Genomic DNA, 22625 nt, shown 5'->3' with positions numbered 1-22625 from the left:
ACTTCATAAAAAGTCGTGCAACTTTTGTGTTTCACATTTTTTTAAAACTCTAAAAACAAAAAGTTTAATGGGAGGGGTTCAAAATTGAGTGAATCACACTGTACCACTCTTTTCGAGATCGCAAGGTCGGCAATTGCTAATTTAATTTTTATTTCAAAAATTTCGTTCTAAAAATTTTTCTGAAATTTTTTCTTAGTGAAAGTTTTCTTTGTGAGCCTATAAATTCATTCATTCATTATCAAAATTTGGCCACTTCACTTCAAAAGCCGCCACTGTCATCAAGTCTTTAGGTGCAGTTTTAAATAAACTTTTCAGTTATTAGTCCAGTATACAACGGTAAAAATAGGGTACCTATTACCTCCGAATTCTTGACACACGCACCTATTTTCATGAAAATTGGTGAGTAAGCTCATTTCACCCTCCTTTACAAAAGTTACATATCCATAATGTGTGCTTATTGTTTTTAGAGGGTGAAAACTACCTCTTCTTGCAAAAAACTTAAAAACCATAGATTTAAGTGTTATGTCAATAGAATAAGCATTCTTTTATGTTTTGAATAATAATTTTTGATTTGTAGCAACATTTCAACCCTTAAAATCCACCTTTTATGAGGAAAAAAAACAAAAATTAGTTTTTGCACCTCTGAAATGTTTTGACGGAGCAATAATGAAGAATTGAATATTTTTACAGTTTATAAAATAATACATGATTTATTGCAGCGTTTCAACCCTTAAAAACCACCCTTATTGCAATAAATAAAGCAACAATTTTTTTTCACATCTTCATAGCATTTATAATGAATGAAAGACTTATCACTGTTTATAATATTACTGATGATTCATTGCAACGTTTCAACCCTTAAAAACAACCCTTAATGAGGAATTGAAGAATTTTTACCTACTTCAAAACACTCCACGAAACATTACTAAATTCAACGAGATTACTTAAAACTCGAACTTAAATTATGTAATTAGTGAAAGGGAAAATAAAAATTATTTGTGTATTATACAATTATACAAAGAACTATCATCACTGTCGACTTTCTCTGTTTGGACATGTGCGTGTGTGTGTTTGTGCGAGTATTACGCCTCGGAAACTATTGGAAATTAAGCCATTTACATGATCCGACAATTTTCACTGAATATACCATTCGTTTTTTCACGATAACTTTTTAATTTTTAATATTTTTCATCGCTCCAAAAAGCAATTTGCAGGGAACTGCAAGAGCTACAAATCAACCTTTATAGTGGAAGAGTCTTGAACTCTTCGTTTTCGAGATTTTTAGGTTTTAAGGGCTCAAAGAAGGTGGTCCTTACACGCAAATGCAAACTAAAAAACGTAATATCTCAGTTAATTTTTGCTCTACAGAAAAATTGAAGAGAGCAAAAATATTACAAAAAGGCCTTTAATTTTGAACTCTTACATTTTTCACGTATCTTGTTTAGTTTTTGAGTTATTTTGAAAAAAAGGAAATTTTTTTAAAAATTAAAAATAATTTTTTTTTTCATTACTTATTTCAAACTTTTTTTTTTAATTTAGGCATTCTAAACCGGTCAAACTTGCAGAGCCTATTATTAGTACCTAAATAAAGTCAACTGTACATAGATTACGCTTAGTTTCTATTTTTATGGTTCAGCCATAGATTTTATTGTTGATATTTTCTCCGAAAAAAATGAGATGACCATTTTATTTTCATCATAACTCCGCGAGTTTTTGAGCTACGAAATTTTTTCAAAAAGCATTTTAAAGGTTTCTAAAAAGGTTATATTAATTTTCTTCGAAAAATTAGTTCTTTCGCCATTATTTTACGGTAAAAGGTTCGATTTTACTTTCCGAAACATAAACAATCACCTTTAGAGAGTGATAACTCGGTTATTATTACATCTACGNAACTTAACAAAACGAAAAACCGAAACCGTCTGGCAAATGAAAATTTGGAAGCAATTATACGTGTGGCTACAAGTAATGTGGAGCCAAATATAAAAAAACTTGTTAGTTCAATGCAATGTCATGCATCAAAATAATAAAACATGAAATATTACATTGTAATGATTACATAATTATTACAACAAACATTTTTGAAGGTTATTTTATTTTTATCATTGTATTTCATACTATTTAAAAATAAAAAATTTTGTGTTAATAAATATTGTTTGTAGTGGCCCGTCCTTGGCTTATATTTTTTTCCCGAGAGGCCCCTGTTCCCTATAAGTCTGTGCATCCCTGTTTTATATAGTGGACCTTTTGATTTAATATTATTGTTTTGAACATTACTGACAAAATGTTCCATTTTATTGCACTAAACATAGTTACTTATATGTATAATTATGCATAATACCAAATCATCACTTGGTATTTTAATCAAATATTCGTTTTCCGTTGCTTGAATAATCCCCAAAGATATAAATCAATTATAGTCAATATCGATTTAAAGAAATAGCGGTCAAATATAGAACTGTCGTTAGAAATAATGATTTTTTCAATGAAAATTTATCAAACAGCTCCACATGTTAACGTTGTTTAATAAAAAGGAAATAAGCACTTGCCTTAATTTTTTCTCCAGCTTCTCCTGTTCCTTCTGCAAAAGCTTCTTATCGGCAACGGTGAATGAATTTGGTCGCGAGTTTTCCGCAGAACTGCATCTAGAATCAAAAATTGTGTTTTAGAAACAAGANCAAATTGACCCACAGCCGACCTGGAGCTCAGGAACGCCGATGAACGTCATCTCCGTGGGACTCTCCCAAAATTCACGCGGGGAAGGAGAGAAACTCGGCGCCCGGGAGTTTTTTGGGTCGCTGAATTCAAATATGGCATATCGGCAAATTCAAATATTCAAATATCGGCAAACACCTGGTGCACCGGAACCTGGACATGGACATCATCTCCGAGAGTTTTCCTGACAAGATTGCCAAAGCAACCCGAAAATCATTGTTGGGGCGTTTCTTGGGGCGCTGAATCCAAATTTCACGTCGAAAACGATCCCCTGAACACCTGGTGCATCGGAACCTTTATCTTGACATCGATGTCATTCCCATGGATGTCAATCAAACCTGATGTCTTAGAGACTGACGTCAATACTGCAATAGCTGTGTGGAATTGTTGATTCTAGTTAAATTATGTGAGGAGGAAAGAAGAAGAAAGGAAGATTTTCGGTTAGTTTTTTGCGATCGTGTTTGGAAAACCCTCGTAGACGACGTTCAGGCCGAGGTTCCGGTGCACCAGGTGTCCGGAGGTACGTTTTCGGGGTGAAACCTGGATTCAGCGCCCCAAAAGAAACCCATAACGATTTTCGGTTTGACTTTAGCGATCGTGTCTGGAAAACCCTCGGAGACGACGTTCAGGGCCCAGGTTCCGGTGCACTAGGTGTTCGGGGGATCGTTTTCGACGTGAAATTTGGATTAAGCGCCCCAAAAAAACGCTCCTACAATGATTTTCAGTTTGTCTTTAGCGATCATGTCTGAAAAACCCTCGGAGATGACGTTCAGGCCCAGGTTTCGGTGCACTAGGTGTTCGGGGAATCGTTTTCGACGTGAAATTTGGATTAAGCGCCCCAAAAAACGCCCCTACAATGATTTTCGGGTTGTTTTTGGCGATCTTGTCAGGAAAATTCTCGGGGACGATGTCCACGTCCAGGTTCTGGTGCACCAGGTGTCCGGGGGATGTTCGCTGATGCCACATTTGAATTCAGCGACCCAAAAAACCACCGGGCGGCAAGTTTCTCTCCTTCTCCGCGTGAATTTTGGGAGAGTCCCACGGAGATGACGTTCAGGGCCAGGTTCCGGTGCACCAGGTGTCCGGTGGTGTTCGCCGATGCCACATTTGAATTCAGCGACCCAAAAAACTCCCAAGCGCCGAGTTTCTCTCCTCCCCGCGTGAATTTTGGGAGAGTCCCACGGAGATGACGTTCATCGGCGTTCCTGAGCTCCAGGTCGGCTGTGGGTCAATTTGAACAGCATAATCGTGATCAGCGACCTCGAAAACCTCCGGGAACCCGATTTGGGCCAGTTCTGACTCTTATTTACAAAGTTATTAAATCTTCCAAAAGCCGTCTCAAAAAATGAATCTTTTGAATGCATTTTTGACTGCAGCAAAGCAATTTNCAAGAGCTACAAATCAACCTTTATAGTGGAAGAGTCTTGAACTCTTCGTTTTCGAGATTTTTAGGTTTTAAGGGCTCAAAGAAGGTGGTCCTTACACGCAAATGCAAACTAAAAAACGTAATATCTCAGTTAATTTTTGCTCTACAGAAAAATTGAAGAGAGCAAAAATATTACAAAAAGGCCTTTAATTTTGAACTCTTACATTTTTCACGTATCTTGTTTAGTTTTTGAGTTATTTTGAAAAAAAGGAAATTTTTTTAAAAATTAAAAATAATTTTTTTTTTCATTACTTATTTCAAACTTTTTTTTTTAATTTAGGCATTCTAAACCGGTCAAACTTGCAGAGCCTATTATTAGTACCTAAATAAAGTCAACTGTACATAGATTACGCTTAGTTTCTATTTTTATGGTTCAGCCATAGATTTTATTGTTGATATTTTCTCCGAAAAAAATGAGATGACCATTTTATTTTCATCATAACTCCGCGAGTTTTTGAGCTACGAAATTTTTTCAAAAAGCATTTTAAAGGTTTCTAAAAAGGTTATATTAATTTTCTTCGAAAAATTAGTTCTTTCGCCATTATTTTACGGTAAAAGGTTCAATTTTACTTTCCGAAAAATAAACAATCACCTTCAGAGAGTGATAACTCGGTTATTATTACATCTACGGTAATCAACAAAAAATGAATCGTTATTTCCAAAGCTTTATTTTTGCTTTATATGGGTTTTTCGATAAAATGCAAGGTTTTCGAGCTATTTATCAAAAGTTGTTGAAAACATTCACTTTTTAGATGAAAAATCAACAATTTTCAATCGCGAATAACTCGGAAAATATTAGTTTTTGAAAAAAACGTTATAGAGCATTTTTTGCTTAGAATTCATTCCTCTATTGATTTTTGCGATTAAGATGGGTGCCTTCATTACCATCCCCGAGAAGGAGTGACATAAAGCACACATCGGCACTATGTAATTTTTGTTTCTTGAGCGATTTTCTACTTACTGTTAAAATTTCACGTCAATCGGTGCATGTGTCAAGAATTCGGACCTAAAAACCGTCGTATACTGAACTATATTACTTTTTATTAAATTTAAGTAGTGTGCTTAAAAATGCAAAATTGCATAGCTTTATATTCTTTAGTAAGAACATTCATGTTGGGAGCATTTTTGTACAATTAACTGGGTTAAACAAGTCAAATTATTTAGTAACCTTTTGAATTTTTCAGGTCGCCAAAATGACCTCCCCAGCAATCAACAACGGCAACAACGGCCAGAAGGAAACGTCCAAGACCGACTCCAACGTGACACTGGCCCAGTCCACGTCTAGAACTGAACCGGAAATCAGATCCTCATCACCCCTAACAGCATGGTGGAGAGTATTCAAACTAGTGAACTTACTTATGCAACAAAAATGTTAGGCAATTGAATCCTTCCGAGGGTTTAATCTATAGAAATTCAAATATCAATAATTGTACCGTTTTTGCAAGAAACGAATGCCCTCTTTGCTAGGTAGAAGATGACACAAGTTTAACCCAATGGTCCCTCCTCTCACTCGCCGAACGTATTAATGCATAATCCTTTGCATAATTCAATTTTGCATAAACGGTATAAAAATATACGTTAGAAGAATGTTACATAGTAGGATATTTAGATGAATATGCAATATCTAGAATAATTTTAAATGTTAATTAAAATAATACTAGTCCGAACTATACCGTTATTTTTATTACCTAATATGGATTCTAAGTCTAATGTATTCTTTGTAGTAGATTATGTTAAAGTACATACAAAATATCAACCAATATCGTCCACGTTACCTGTTACATATATCTATACTGAAAATATCTATATCTACAAATACTAAAAGTATGATATACAGGGTGATTTCACTTTAAATACAGAAAGTGCAGGAATAGATTAATTGCCAAAAACTAAATAAACGTTTACAAAAAAAATATACATATATTTCCTGTTCGTGGTTTTAACCAGTGGCGTGCTATTGAAGGTCACCCCATTTTCCCAAAAAAAAATATGCCAGTGGCATTTTTTTTAATAGAAATAACTTTATTTCGGGTGAAAATATCAAAATAAGTAATAAAATGATCTCGTTTTAGTATTTTAACTAGCCTTGTTCATTTATTCCTGAAGCTGCAATCATTCTTGGGCTTATGAACACAAAACGAATTGTGGCAAAGAATAGAGGAAAATTGTAATCTCCTCAGGGAAAATCATGTCATGATAAGTTCCTCTATAAATAGCCTGATTAGAAGATATCAAAAGTGTATCGATGCAGAAGGACTTCATTTTGAACGATTGTGTGGGTTACTTAAAATTATTTCTACAAAAAAACGCCATTGGCGAATTCTTCTCTTGGAAAAAGTAAACAACCGGTTTAGTAGCACGTCACCACGAGGTTAATACTTCATCAATCAAAGGGCTTAATTTATTAGAACACTTCAATAAAAAGCAAAAACAACAAAGAAACACTAATATGGTAAACATTTTTCAATCACTTAATGTAACAGTACCTGAATGTAACATTATTTCTACAAAAAAACGCTAGTGACGTAATTTTTTCTTGGAAAAATGGGACAATACCTTCAGTAGGTTAATATTACATTCAATAAAAAGTATAATTAAGTGAATATGCTGTAATAAATTTCATTCAATTTCGTCAAGGCGTTATGAAAATATAATTTTTTTGGAAACTTTAACACCCTGTATCTCGAATACGACGTCCCCAGGAAAGAAGTTTATAGAGCAAACTCTACTTATTTTTTGGTAATGAATCTATCCCTGCTATTTCTGTATTTAAAGAGAAATCATCCTGTATAATAAAATGTATATTTTTTTGGATAATATTAATTTAATACAAAAGTTGGACTTTGTTGCCATTAATGTAAAATACAATTACAATGCGGCCATTATGATTATAACGGCCCATAAGGATAATACAGGAAGAATGTTATAATTATTGCCTTTATTACACAATATTCCAGAAAAACTATTATAGATACTAGTAGTTTCATTAACTTAATATAAGTTTTAAAATATATTTGGAAAAATATATCATTTTATTCTTATTTTGATTTCTTACTTATTAATTAGCCATAGTTTTAGCCTTCATAACGTTTGTGATATGACTATTATCAACTTATAATGTATTTTTGGTATTAAATGGTTAATTTATTGTTAATAAATGATTAATACCCCTGTTAAACTATTTTCTTTCTTTGTACAATGCGCACAAAATACATTCATATATCCTTTCAAAAAACTCATTTTACTCGTTTTAGACGTTAATCAAGTTAAATATAAACCTAAGATTCTTTAAAAGATGCTTACTTTTTACAGAAACTGGTACATGATTGTACCTCTATGTAAAATATTAAAATGAAAATAAGATATAAAACATAAGTATCTATTTTTATAATATACGATTTTTTCAGAAATGTAAAAGTATAAATTAAATATACATAATTGGGAGTGGGGAACATTTTTTTGCAAGCTTCATCTAGAATATTTAAATGTCTTGAAATAATATTTATTTCAGTTCATGATGGTGGTTTATTTCATTCTCAATCTACAATTATTCTCGTATTTCACTGGAAAACAAATCATTTTCATTCAGTGGAATCACTATATTGGCAATCACAAGCAACATTTTATCCTTGTCAACGTCATCAACCAAATTTCTAGCACTGACTTATCAATACAAGGAATTATGTATGCTCATTTTATTTTTCACATTATAACTCTTTCATAAATACATACAGGGTGTCCGGAAGGGTGGTGTCAAAAATGAAGGAGTATACTGGGGAGGTCAAAATAGTTGTAGTACTTCATAAAAAAAATTTCCTATCATTCTTCGTTGTGGAGTTATTCGCCTTCAAAGAAGTTCCAAAGAAACAAATTCCAATTTTAACTTCTAAGTCGTTACCATGACAACAATGAAATTTGGGCAAATAAAATAACTCGTGGTATGTTCATTTCTAAGTTTAAACTAATATTCAATATGCCTGGATTATACAGGAGCAAACGAAATTATCGATTTAAATTTATACATCTTTGACAGTATTGCCAAATTTGTCATTTTTCTTTCATAGTTCGATTCCTCTCTCACTTTGCTAAAAAGGGATTATACCGTATATCAGTCGATATCTTGTACCGTTTTTGAGAAAATCGAATTTTATTCACAACATACATTTATTGTATCAAAAATGCGATATTAACATTTTTGTAGAAATCTTAGTTTCTATGGAAATTAAGATGACTGTCGACAAGTAAGCATAATTAGCAGTTAAATATTTATCATAAATCATTTTGATACCATTTGTTGATTCAATATCATGGAGGATTTTTGCTATGAAGAATTTGCAGATAACCATCTAATGTACAAACTAGCAAAATGTAGGTAATGCTTCTGAAGCTGTTCGGATTTACGCCATCCGCTTTCCATATAGAATTTGCATATTTAGGGTGACGAAAACCCCCATGCCATTATTTAGACAAAATACCAACAAAAATTTATCATTAATGTATGAATGGGAATAATTGGAAGCTACTTAGTGGGACCACATATCATTGATTACACTTTAAATGAGGATAAATCCTTTCATTNAATAAAAAATAATGTTATTTGTGCTACAGATAATAAGTAAAATAATAAACAAGTAATTCTGTCGAATGAAAATACTTTTCTGTGAAATACGAGAATCAATATGAAATGAAGAACAGTTTTCAAGACCTCTAAAAAATATTTATATTTCCAACTGTATTATAGGTAATTTTGTTTATTGATTTTTTAAGATTATACTTCAGAACATAAAGTAATATACAGGGTGTTCCAATTAAAACCCTTTCTCATCTGGAAAATATTGGAATTAAAAAAAATGAAAAAACCTTAGACTCGTCTATTTTCTTTCCAAGGGGGACATATGACGTCGTAAATTTTGGTATCTTGAAAGCTACCCCTTAATCAAGGGCGTAAAATACCCTTAAACTTTAAATGGCACCCTATGTTGAGTGGCATATCTTTTTAAGGCTTTTTCATTATGCTCACGACGACTTTAAAGAATAAGAAATGAAAGAATGCAATTTTATTAAATTGGTTTCCCTTCGCGTCCATACAATAAAATCTTTGCTCCACTGTCGAACGAATATTTCAAAGAATTTCGGGCGTTATCTGACGAGATTCTTCAACAACTCGCGGACGAAGTCACTATTTATAGTGAAATTTCCCCCACATTCCTCTTAAAAATTAAAATTTAAAAAATCCAAACTAGCCATGCGACCCACCTGTCTCTAGTAATATATTCCGCTGAATCCGAAAATTATAAAAAGAAAAATTTCTGACATTGATGGATTCTCCCCCTCACACCTTCAATTCCCCTCAAAAATTCAAAAAATTCAAACTGGCCATTCAGCCTACCCAGAAAATTTTCCGGCTGAATCCGAAAATGATAAAAAAATTATGACGAATGAATTCCCCTCTGCACACCATCAATTGGGAACTGAGGGTGTGTAGGTGAGAATACATAATACAGAAATTTTTTCTCTTTATCATTTTCGGATTCAGTGGAAAATTTTACCAAAGATGGATGGGTTGGATGGCTAATTTAGATTTTTAATTTTTGAGGGGAATTGAGGATGTGTGGGGAGGGGGGAATCGACACGTCAGAAACATTTTTTATCATTTTCGGATTCAGCGGAAAATTTTAACGATAGGTACGTTTCAAAAATACACGATTTAATTGTGTCAGCCTGTGTAATCAGTCCATTTTAGACTTCATTAGACATAATTATTGATAGGTGATATATCACAACTCATACAGAGATTCAAATATACACATATTTTCCTTAACAAGCACAGCAATGGCAGAAATCGTGAATAGTAAAGCATCGAAAGCTTCGCATTAAATGGAAAGACGTCATCATACCCCTCTTCTTCGGAAATCAAAGTGATGAGTATTGATGGAGCAGTTAAGGGAACATATTGAGTTTTGCGGCATTTTTTTCGTCCCAGAGTCATTGCAAATTTTCTTTTAATAGTATTCTTTCTCTTTGGCACCCCGTGTTTATTTTTACTACAAGAAATAATGTTGTATTTAATAATTTATTTGGAATGTTGGAAATTGAGAAATATAAAATTATTTCGTTATTTTGTAATGGTTATACATTATAAGAGTCTTTAATATATTATAAGTATGTATATACAGGGTGTTCCAGGATTAAGTCGACAAACTTTAAGAAGATATTGCTCATAAAAAAATAAGAAAAAAATCAAGTAAACATTTTTTTCCAGAGACGCTTAATTTTCGAAATATAGGGCGTTAATGATTTTAAATAACTTCTAAATGAAGAAGGCTATTTAAGCCAAATTTGGCATGACACATAAGAAGATGTGTAAAATACCATTTTTCCATAGAAGTAGAAGTCCCGCAAGTAATCAGTGGCGGAGTTATCGGGACTCAGACTCATTAAATTATAAAAAAAATAATACGGCCCTACTGATAATAAAAAATGATGATGTTTTTAGATAGAACAGTTTGTTATTGACAAAAATTATACATTCACTTTTTTCCTAATTCTTATAGTTTCACGGCAAAATTGATTTTTCGGAAGGGTGCTTATGGATTCTGTTGATAAACTTTAAAATAAACCTCAACAAAAATTTTCGAGTAGGCTGCTGTCAAGCAATGCTAATTTGACGTTTTAAATGTTATTTTGCGAATTGTTGCATAAATTATCCATTAGATAAAGCGTCCAAACTAATAATAAAAATAAGTTTAATAATGCCGTCCATATTTTCGAACAATGAATATGCTGATATGGTCTTTGTATATGGTTTTTGTGATGGAAATGCCACGGCGGCTCGTCGTGAATATGCAGTAAGATTTCCCCATTGCATTCTACCAGCAAAGGAAACATTTTCAACGACATTCAGTCGTCTCAGACAAACTGGGTCTTTCGATATGCCAACTTATGCTGATGGACATTTTGCCTCACTTCAGGACGAAGTAAGACCAAATACTATTTTAAACCATTTCCATGAAAATCCATCCACGAGTGTCAGAAGATCTAGCTATGAGCTAGGTATTTCGTGTGCAACATTTATTGCCTAAGGACATACGATGCAGGCGCGTGTTTTGTGATTGGATGTTAAAACCAAACAGAGAATGATGATCAGTTTACGCAAAAAGTAATGTGGACAGATGAGGCAACATTTACTCGAAAGGGAATTTTAAACCAAAGGAACAACCATATTTGGTCCTACGGGAATCCACGGGCGGTAAGGGAACATAGTTTTCAGCATGAATTCCAATGTAACGTATAGTTGGGTGTGTTGGACAACACTATAGTTACTCCCTACTTCCTTCTGCATCGGTTAAATGCTGACATGTTTACCGAGTTCCTTGAAAATGGTTTTCAAGATCTGTTAGAAGATGTTCCGCTTAATACTCGAATGAACAGTTGGTTTCAACTAGATGGTTGTCCTGCCCATTTTGGTAGAGGTCCTAGGGAGTGGTTAAACATTTATTATACCAGGAGATGGATTGGTCGTGGAGGACCTGCAGCGTGGCCCGCACGTTTACCGGACTTGACACCGATGGATTATTTCGTGCTGTTAAACAAAAAGTCTACGAGGTGCCAGTTGATACCGTAGAAGATATAAGACAGCGAATAGTCCAAGCGTGTCGAGAATTAACTCCAATTCAGTGTCGATCGGCCACTACCTCCATAATTAGAAGATGTCGTGCTTATCTACAGTCCGGAGGCGCCCATTTTGAACAAAATATTTTTTAAATCATTTCATTTATGATTCACTTTTCCCTTTGTCTAGGTATAATATTAATTGGTAATTTTTTGGTTGTAAGTAAATGACGTGACTACAAACCGCCTGAAAAAAATTAGGAGTATTGCAAGGGTCGTTACGTTGTCGCATTACGACATAGTCACATTAGATGTTAGGTACTTAAATATTTCTATTGTTTACATCAACATGATTTTTTTTCTAAAAAAACACCCTATATCTCAAAAAGGAACATCTCCTAAATAATTTTAATACTATTGGTTAAACCCAAGGGAAGGGGAAACAAGAAGGCTTATTTGACTCACACATACTCTAGACTAAGACCAATTTTAATAGGTACTATATTTTTTTAGGTTTTATGAGGAACGTTTTCCTAAAGTTTATCGACAGAATCCAGAAGCACCCTTCCGAAAAAATCAATTTTGCCATGAAACTATAAGAGTTAAGAAAAAAAGTGAATGTACACTTTTTGTCAATAACAAACTGTTATATCTAAAAACAGCATCATTTTTTATTTTCAGTAGGGCCGTATTAATTTTTTTATAATTTAATGAGTCTGAGTCCCGATAACTGCGCCACTGATTGCGTGCGGAACTTCTACTTATATGGAAAAATTGTATCTTATAAGAAAATGTGCAATGCCAAATTTGACTTAAATAGCCTTCTTCATTTAGAAGTTATTTAAAAAATTGGAATAATTTTAAAAATCTTTAATGCCCTATATTTCGAAAATGAAACGTCTCTGGAAAAAATGTATACTTGATTTTTTTCTTATTTTTTTTATGAGGAATATCTCCTTAAAGTTTGTCGACTTAATCCTGAAATGTATAGTTAAAGTTAAAGAATTTTAAAAAATATTAAAGATTTTGAATTTTTAACAAATTTATCGTCTTTCCCTCTCAATAATTCTGAATTCGAATCTTGAATAGTTTTGCTTAATCCATATCTTCACCGGAAATGAAAGAATCTTACAAACATTTTAAACACAGAAAAATAACATACAGGGTGGCCAACAAAAACTTACTTTCCCGTAAATTTGTTTTTATAATCTACTGACAGAGAGTGATCTACTAATTTGTAAGTACTATAAAAGCGTGACTAGTGTTACATCAGGAGAAATAAAATTTGTATATAATAATATTGTGGGCGACTCTGCGGACTACAGCCTAGGCCAGCATTGAATTGCACCCCCGCAATATCTAACAAACCAATTGACATGTCTCAATGATTTAAAAAAATCTCTATTCAAAGTTACGAGGAGGGGGGGTAAAATCAGTTTTTATTAAACATTAAACATTTTTAAACTTGCCGTGTGATAAAAGAGCACATATTTGTACAAAAAAGTTATTGTTTTTTATTAAGTCAACCCAGTGGCGTATGAAGAGGCGGATTGGGGGCTCAGATCCTCTCATATACAAAGTATTCTCGTTTCTTTCCTGAGCAATTTGCTTTTTAGTCTCAGCAGGTCCGAGCGCAAATTTATAGTGTCCAGAAACTACGTGCACAAAATTTAGAGGTTGATTTTATAAAAGAAACGGTACAAATTTTTTCACCTTTTTTTGAAAATGAGGTTAATGGATTACATAATTTCAAATTTATTTATACATATACATATACAGGGTGTAACTAAATAAGTGTAAAACATTTAAGGGGGTGATTCCTCATCGAAAAAAAGATAGGATCTTTCATATAAAGAAACTTCATTGGAGCATCCCTTGTTAAGATACAGCCCCTTAAAGGGGGTACATAAAATTTGTTTAACAATTTTTTTCACAAGCACTAAACAAGTTACAATATTGAAATTAACCTGACATTTTCTACTACCAAAAAGACACTTAGCCAGTAATTTATTTGGTTTACCCCATGGTAGTAAGGGGTGGAAAACGCAACCCCTAAAATTTATTTCCAACGTAATTTTTTGTCTTATTATTTTTTTACCATTTAAAAAATTATTTCCGATAGCCTGTTTCATTCTAAAAAAAAATGTCTCTTGAATTTTTTGCCCAAATTAAACCAGTTCGCAGTAAAAAATTATTTTACGAACAACTACAGAGATACATCGTCATAAATGCGGACTGGATTTACTGTTATTTTGTAGTTACTACCTGCATTAAATGATTAAAGGGGAATAATCAAAACTAATTTAATAATAACAAAACATACAACATGTAGAAATCATAGTAAATGTTCAATATGTCTACCTTCAGACATTACGCATGCGTCTAGACGTCGGCGCATTGAGCCACGTATTCGCTCAAATATTCCTGGAGTCTCTCTAATTACCCTGCACGCATCGATAATGCGGTTTCTTAAGTCCTCTACATCGCGAACAGGAGTACGATAAACCAAATGCTGCAAATGGCCCCAAGTAGACAAATCCAGAGGATTGAGATCCGGGGATCGAGCGGGCCAATTCTGTGGTCCTCCTCGACCTATCCACTGATTTGCATATGTTTCAGTTAAATGCTGACGTGCTACTTGACTAAAATGGGCGGGAGCCCCATCATGCATAAAAACCATATCCCTTCTGACGCCCAAAGGAACTTCCTCCAGCAGTACGGGGGGATGCACTTTTCTTAAAAATTGAACGTATGCCTCACCATTTAATCGAGGAGGTAGAAAATGAGGCCCAATTAAATAATCCCCAATAACTCCGACCCACACCTTAAGAGAAAACTGTTCTTGATGGTTAGTTTCGACAATAGCGTGATGGTTTTCATCAGCCCATATGTGGTAATTATGAAAATTAATAATCTTGTCCCGAGAAAAACTACATTCGTCTGTGAATTCGATCGTCTTCAGAAAGTCACGATTTCTTCTAATCATTTCCAGCATCCAATTGCAAAATTCAAGACGGTTCGGAAAGTCTCGCGGTAACAGTGCCTGTACTCGTTGCAGATGGTAAGGGTATAAGAGATGTTCCTTTAAAATTCGAAATACCGTCATATGATCAACATTTAGCTGGAAAGCAATCTTTCTAGTACTGGTAGTAGGTTGTTCTTCTATCAAATTAAGTACTGCTGCCTCAAGCTGTGGTGTTCTTACTTCTCGATGGCGACCACAATCCTGCGTTCTTTTGTTGAATGAACCATATTCACGTAATCGTTGATGAAGTCAGACAAATATTCTATGTGAAGGATGCTGCCGTTGAGGATACATTTCAGCATATCTTGTAGAAGCTTCTAACCCATTCCCCTGCGACAGACCGTAAACGTAATGCATATCAGCCATTTCCTCATTTGTGTATGCCATTTTAATAACAAGTGAATTATTAAAGTAACAAATTAAGAACAGAACAATACACAATTAGTATTACTTCAATTTCAAAAATTTACAAACTGACAGCTTGATTCCAATTTAATTGTCAGTATCGCTAATGGCGGCCTACTAGATAAATTAGTTTCGTATTTTCGTTTTATGGCGATATGTATCTTGTTCGTAAAATAATTTTTTGCTGCGAACTGGTTTAATTTGGGCAAAAAATTCAAGAGACATTTTTTTTTAGAATGAAACAGGCTATCGGAAATAAATTTTTAAATGGTAAAAAAATAATAAGACAAAAAATTACGTTGGAAATAAATTTTAGGGGTTGCGTTTTCCACCCCTTACAACCATGGGGTAAACCAAATAAATTACTGGCTAAGTGTCTTTTTGGTAGTAGAAAATGTCAGGTTAATTTCAATATTGTAACTTGTTTAGTGCTTGTGAAAAAAATTGTTAAACAAATTTTATGTACCCCCTTTAAGGGGCTGTATCTTAACAAGGGATGCTCCAATGAAGTTTCTTTATATGAAAGATCCTATCTTTTTTTCGATGAGGAATCACCCCCTTAAATGTTTTACACTTATTTAGTTACACCCTGTATATAAGTTGTTAAAATCCTGAAACCCTAACTGCTCTTTCGAGAGAAAGAAAGGGATTTAATGATTAATAATATAACCAGAATTTCCGATGATATGCCACAAAATTATTATTAATATTATATATTTCCATAACTTTAAAAAATAATGAATGTAGTCTAAAATGGCCTAACAGATTGGAAACCATGTTATCACACTGAGCTTTCGAAAAAGTATCATACAAATTTATAGAGTTGTTTCAAAATCTTATGAGCTTTGACCTTCACATGCGCAGAAACATAATTCCGACCGTCGCCTAAATTATTCTACGCCCTAAAAACATTACATATATTACTCACAGTCTATCTCGAGCTCTCGTAGCGTAAACAAGCCTTTGATCCGATTACAAACATCATAATAAAATGCCCTATTCTTTATTATTTTAATTTAAGCAATAAAAATATATATAACAAACGTTCGCCAGTTGATTTTATTGATGCCCGAGCACCTTAGTTCATTTCAGGTTGTAATAAGGCACGTGGTCTAATTAGATGGATGGATGGATGGATGGATGGATGGATGGATGGATGGATGGATGGATGGATGGATGGATGGATGGATGGATGGATGGATGGATGGATGGATGGATGGATGGATGGATGGATGGATGGATGGATGGATGGATGGATGGATGGATGGATGGATGGATGGATGGATGGATGGATGGATGGATGGATGGATGGATGGATGGATGGATGGATGGATGGATGGATGGATGGATGGATGGATGGATGGATGGATGGATGGATGGATGGATGGATGGATGGATGGATGGATGGATGGATGGATGGATGGATGGATGGATGGATGGATGGATGGATGGATGGATGGATGGATGGATGGATGGATGGATGGATGGATGGATGGATGGATGGATGGATGGATGGATGGATGGATGGATGGATGGATGGATGGATGGATGGATGGATGGATGGATGGATGGATGGATGGATGGATGGATGGATGGATGGATGGATGGATGGATGGATGGATGGATGGATGGATGGATGGATGGATGGATGGATGGATGGATGGATGGATGGATGGATGGATGGATGGATGGATGGATGGATGGATGGATGGATGGATGGATGGATGGATGGATGGATGGATGGATGGATGGATGGATGGATGGATGGATGGATGGATGGATGGATGGATGGATGGATGGATGGATGGATGGATGGATGGATGGATGGATGGATGGATGGATGGATGGATGGATGGATGGATGGATGGATGGATGGATGGATGGATGGATGGATGGATGGATGGATGGATGGATGGATGGATGGATGGATGGATGGATGGATGGATGGATGGATGGATGGATGGATGGATGGATGGATGGATGGATGGATGGATGGATGGATGGATGGATGGATGGATGGATGGATGGATGGATGGATGGATGGATGGATGGATGGATGGATGGATGGATGGATGGATGGATGGATGGATGGATGGATGGATGGATGGATGGATGGATGGATGGANAAAATTATTTTTTTTTAACAACTTCAACACCCTGTATCTCTAAAACGAGGCCGTTCCAGACCTATGTTTATAAGGCAAACACCTATTATTTTAAAGAGATCTATCAGCCCTGGAAGTTTCCTGCATAAAATTCGGACCACCCTGTATACTCAAACCTACTACATCAGGTAATCGTCTTGCTATATTAAGCCTTCTAAATGGAACATAAAAATTATTTCTGTTTCTAGTGGAATACAGGTGGCGATCACCCTGTCTACCAAACGTATCATAATTGTCATAAATAAATGTACAGACTTCCAGCAAATATATACCGGGGAGTGTCAGTATCATCAGCCTACGAAAGATATTTCTACATGAGGTTTGATTGGTCGCCCCAATCATACAACGAACAATTCGCTTTTGGGATAAAAATACATCAGAGGTATCATCCCCAAAAGCATATACCGTACTTTAATCTGGCAAATACCTGCGCATAATAGATACACATTAATTGGCTCTGTGTAAGGACCTGCCTTACATTTCGAAAGAGAAAGCATATAGAAGTAAGCTTTGATGTAAATGCAAAACAGTGATCCTTCCAGGTCATAGTATCATCAATTATGAGACCGAGAAATTTTACACTCCTATCCTCCCCTAAAATATCATTACCGGCCTTAATATTAAGTTTAAGGTTACTACGGTTCTGAGATGTATGAAACCTCAACAGACTAGTTTTGGCACTATTTAGGTACAAAAAATTGCAATTAAACCAGTCATTTAGGTCACGAAGAGCACCATTACAAGCACTTTCTAAAATATCGTTTTCAGGTCGAGATACAATTAAAGAAGTGTCATCAGCATACAAAGTTGCCGAAACGCCGTCAGGTAAACAATTTTCCAGGTCATTCATGTACAGAAGAAACAACACAGGGCCCAAAACAGAACCCTGAGGCACTCCAACCGTAACATCCACCTGCCGAGAACATACCTCCCGAATCTCTTGACCATGCTTAGAGGTGCATTCTAACCGATTGTTTTCTATTTTTTATAAAACTAGAGATTCACGATAACGCAGATCCTATTATTCCGTATTTTTCGGACTTATACAAAAGTCTATCAATATTTACACAATCAAATGCCCTGCTGAGGTCGCAAAATATCCCAGCAGGGCACTCACCTCGGTCGACAAAATTAATCAGTTGAGTGTAAAAAGAAGTTATTGAACTATGTGTAGATATTTTAGACTGAAATCCGTGTTGTGATACTGTCAAAATATTGAATTCCTTCATAAAACTCTCCAAACGAGATCTAAAACAGTACTCAAATACTTTACTAAAAGCTGGCGATAAAGTAATGGGCCTATAATTATCAACATTATGCCTATCTGATCTTTTATATACTGGGACAACATGGCTAAACTTGAGAGCTCTTGGAAATTGGCCTGTGACAAATGATAAATTTATAAGATAACATAGAGGCTCGAGTATAAGTTCCGCCACACACTTAATGAATCTCAATGAAATCCCGTCCGGGCCCGAAGACTTTTTGTTTTATAAATTATGTCTTATGACACCAAGTACCTCGTCCTCAGTAACAGGTGCAAGAAACATACTCCCAAGTCCGTCAAAATATACATCTTCATATCTACCACAAGGCAAAATTTTACTTAACACCCTCAATGGAGCCTCTTTAAAAGAGTCCAAAAAAAGTGCGACCACATCTGAGGGATCCGTTACCATCTTGCCCTCATGTTCAACAGATATACTGACATTTCTGTCACCCCCACCGTTGCCATAGAGCGACCTCGTTACACCCCAAACAGCTTTCGAAACATTATCAGAGTTTTCTATTATGTTTTGATAAAATCTCTTTTTAGTTCTATTTACTAAACTAATGTGTTCTTTTTTTGCTTGTTTATAAGTTTATTATGAGTCAATGTTTTCACAACGTGCTTATTAGAAGAATTATGTGGATACGCCACGCCTATCGCGCATTTCGCAGCTCATGAGATTTTGAAACTACTCTACCATTAGTGTTACGCCATTGAGTCAACTACTTCCTATCTCAGATAATGTTCGACATTAATATTTTAATATAAAAGCTGATAGCGATAGTAACACACCATTGACCTTTGCGTCCAAATTTTTAGTGGCCATAAAAACTTCTAAAGCAAAGAATCTAAAAGAATTTAAAAAAATATTACTAGTCGCTTTATAGAATTTAAAGGCCAGTAATTTAAAACTATTATGTAAGATATGAAATAAGCTTTTGCACCGGCTTTCGCATTTGTTACAAAAATGTACCTACCTACCTACCATTCTTCGTTACAAAATTCTTTATACAGTGTGTCTCCGGATGGAGTACCGCACTCTTGTAAACTTTTTTATTGCTGATTTTTCGAGAAAAAGTTATTCTTGATAAAAAATTTTGCAATCCATAGATGTCACTCAGAAAAAAGTCAGAAAACAAATATTAACAGATCTCATATTCAAAGAATTATAGTATACAACAAAATTAATCCATTCAAACCAATGTTTAATCATAAATTGCTCGATGGAGATGATGGTCGTCGTTTGGACTTTTATTTAATTTATTACCTATTGTAAGAGAGAGAAATTGACTGGAAACAGATTATTTCATCGCAATATTTTATTTACTGGAGAATCAACATTCACAACTAATGGCGTGGTTTTTTCACAAAATTGTAGATACTGAGGTAAAGATAATCCAAATTTTCGATTGATAAGTAATAGCCAAAATATAAAAAAAGTAAATATCTGGTGTGGCATGATGTATCATAAATAATTCGTCTTTACTTTTTGGAACAAAATTTTAATCAAAATTCGTATTCAGAAATTCTCAATAATTTTATTTTGGCGGAACTAGATGGCAAAAATTTAGAGTTCAGAAGAAAACTAATTTTTCAACAAGACGGATACCATACACATTCCACACTTCTAGTACTACGGACCATACCGTAGTCTTCACGGTCACCCGACTTGTTCCCATTAGATTATTTCTTATACCTAAAGCAAGAAAAGTATCTTACAAATTCACATTCAAATCTAAAGCCGGATTCATACGATTGGTTATTGTGTTTGTCAATTATTCAAGTAAACCCCTGACAGAACTAATATATTTTTCAAACTGATATTTGGAAATCTATTTGCTTCACAAAAAATGTAGACCATCATTTACCTTGGCTTAAAATTAATCAAATCACTGATCTATTTCTTTACTACACACGTGTCCATAGATATAGTTGATATAATTATATGTCAGTTAAGTTTAAGTAAGCGGCTATCATGCTTATTTCTGTCATTAGATCTTTTATGACTTTCGCGAGTACCCACATGGTGGTTTACCACACAAAAATTTTATTCTTTTTATGATAACTTGGAAAGACATACCTACTTATGGTAAATAATTTTACTAACGATGAATACGTTGAAACTGCAAGTGTATTTTTTAAATGTCGGAATTTTTTTTTGTTAATAAACGGTTAGATTTAAAGCAAAAAACGTGAGAGATGAAAATTTTAAAAATAAACCAGGCTATTTGATATGCATATGTTTAAACTTTAATTTTTGTCAAACAAAAATGTTGTAGCAGAAAATAACTTACCTAGGGGATGCTTGTAAATTAATGTATTTTTTTGTATTTTGTTTTAAAGATACATTTCATTTGTTGGAAATAATATTTATAAAAATGTTTTATTATGTTTACATTTAACGTTTGTGTTATTTCTTTCTTCGTGCTTTTTGTGGCTGCAAAAACGTAGACAGAAAGAAACTTTTAAGTTACGTTTATTCACCAGTTATTTACATTTCTACAGGTAACAAATTCCCAGTTACTTGAAATTTATAAAATCAATTAACTTTAGTGACGAATTTCGAGTATTTACGTAAAACGTGGTATTTTTTATTGTAAACACATTGCAGAAAAATTGACTTTTGTCGATCGCCATCGCCATCTACCTATCATGATTCGAAAAATGTTTCAGACAAATCCTCCGTACCATAGAATTCGAATCTGCAATAAAAAATGGAAGTTCCTATTTAAGATTTAAGGTTATTGACATTTTTTCTGTAGAGTGCTTATTTCTCGAGATATTTGAAAGCTTCAGGTTAAAAAAAGCTGTTACAAACAAAAAAATATTCCACTATTATGTATAATATACTCAAAAACTGCTTATATTTTTTTGTAAGTAGGAAGGTAGGTACTTATAACATAGCTTTTTTACAAAATCTAAATCATATTACACCACCAAAAGAAGAGACTTTACATGAGAGATACAAAAAAACGTTGACTTACCCCGATCTCTTCAGATGTTCGATACTATCAGAATCAAAACTGTAACGGCTTCCTTCCGAGCACGGACTAGAAGGGGTTGAACCGCTGGAACCCAATTTCAGGCTCCCGGTACTCAACATACGATGGAACTTCAACCTGAAGGGCCTACTAGGCGACTTGGGAGGTTTCTCCTCCGTCAACTTTTCATAACCTGTCGGACTTTTCGGACTTTTTGGGCTTCCCTGCTCCATTTCGCACAGAACACGACAATTTAATAAAAGCAACCGTCAAGCAAACGACAACCGAAACACTTCCCGACAATTAAAACTGATCTAAAATTAACGCGAATTATTACCTATGTTTGGTAACGCGGCGTAGTCGACAATGAGAACTATCGATGGAACCACGCCGGTCGAATTTGTTTCCACAGGCGACTAAGTGACAATTATGAAAATTAGCGAATTTAACAGAACACCAGCAAAACACACACAATTTTGCGACGTATTTCACGGAATTATATCTATTAAATAAACGGACATAAAACGGATATTTTAACTTGTGATATGGCTTAGTTGGACATCCGGTGGTGGTGTACCACGTCCGCGTTTTTTAATATTCCATCCAGCCTAATATAGGTGGATATCCAGCGATGAAACAATACGTTTTCTGCTGCCAGATCATAGCAAGGCAGATTATGCTGGCAAATTCATTGTTGCCAATTACAATCGATTTTAATTAAAAATGTTGTTTGGTTATTATGTGGCTAATTGCCGGCTAATAGGACACGAGACATGAAATGATATCAGATAAGGGTGGAGCCTTCCGGGAATCAATTCGCTTTTATCAACAGATATTTAACATGGGCAGTTATCGAAGCCCATATCGAAGTGTTATTAAATTATTTCGATGCTTTTAAATAAAATAAATAACCTTTATTTTCTTTAGAGACTTTATAATAAAGTATGGGAATAGTCAATAAAAGAAAAAAAAAGAGGAAAGCCATAAAATCTTATACTGAAAGAATTCAATAATGTTACATATTTGTCAA

The 22625-nt window shown here is 34.4% G+C and overlaps 1 protein-coding gene across 1 annotated transcript; it reads right to left on the bottom strand.

Moving 5' to 3' along the window:
- Positions 1-2479: 2479 nt before the first annotated feature.
- LOC108911683 lies at positions 2480-22081 on the bottom strand. Its single transcript, XM_023455955.1, has 3 exons — positions 21599-22081; positions 10036-10182; positions 2480-2642 (listed from the first exon to the last, which is right to left on the bottom strand). Exons 1-3 carry the CDS (start codon positions 21826-21828, stop codon positions 2480-2482), a joined length of 540 nt encoding a protein of 179 aa, XP_023311723.1. The 5' UTR covers positions 21829-22081.
- Between the last annotated feature and the right edge of the window lie 544 nt (positions 22082-22625).

The sequence above is a fragment of the Anoplophora glabripennis genome, unplaced genomic scaffold, assembly GCF_000390285.2.
Source record: "Anoplophora glabripennis isolate ALB-LARVAE unplaced genomic scaffold, Agla_2.0 scaffold798, whole genome shotgun sequence".
NCBI classification, from domain to species: Eukaryota; Metazoa; Arthropoda; class Insecta; order Coleoptera; family Cerambycidae; genus Anoplophora; species Anoplophora glabripennis.
This window is presented reverse-complemented; position numbering and strand designations above follow the sequence as displayed.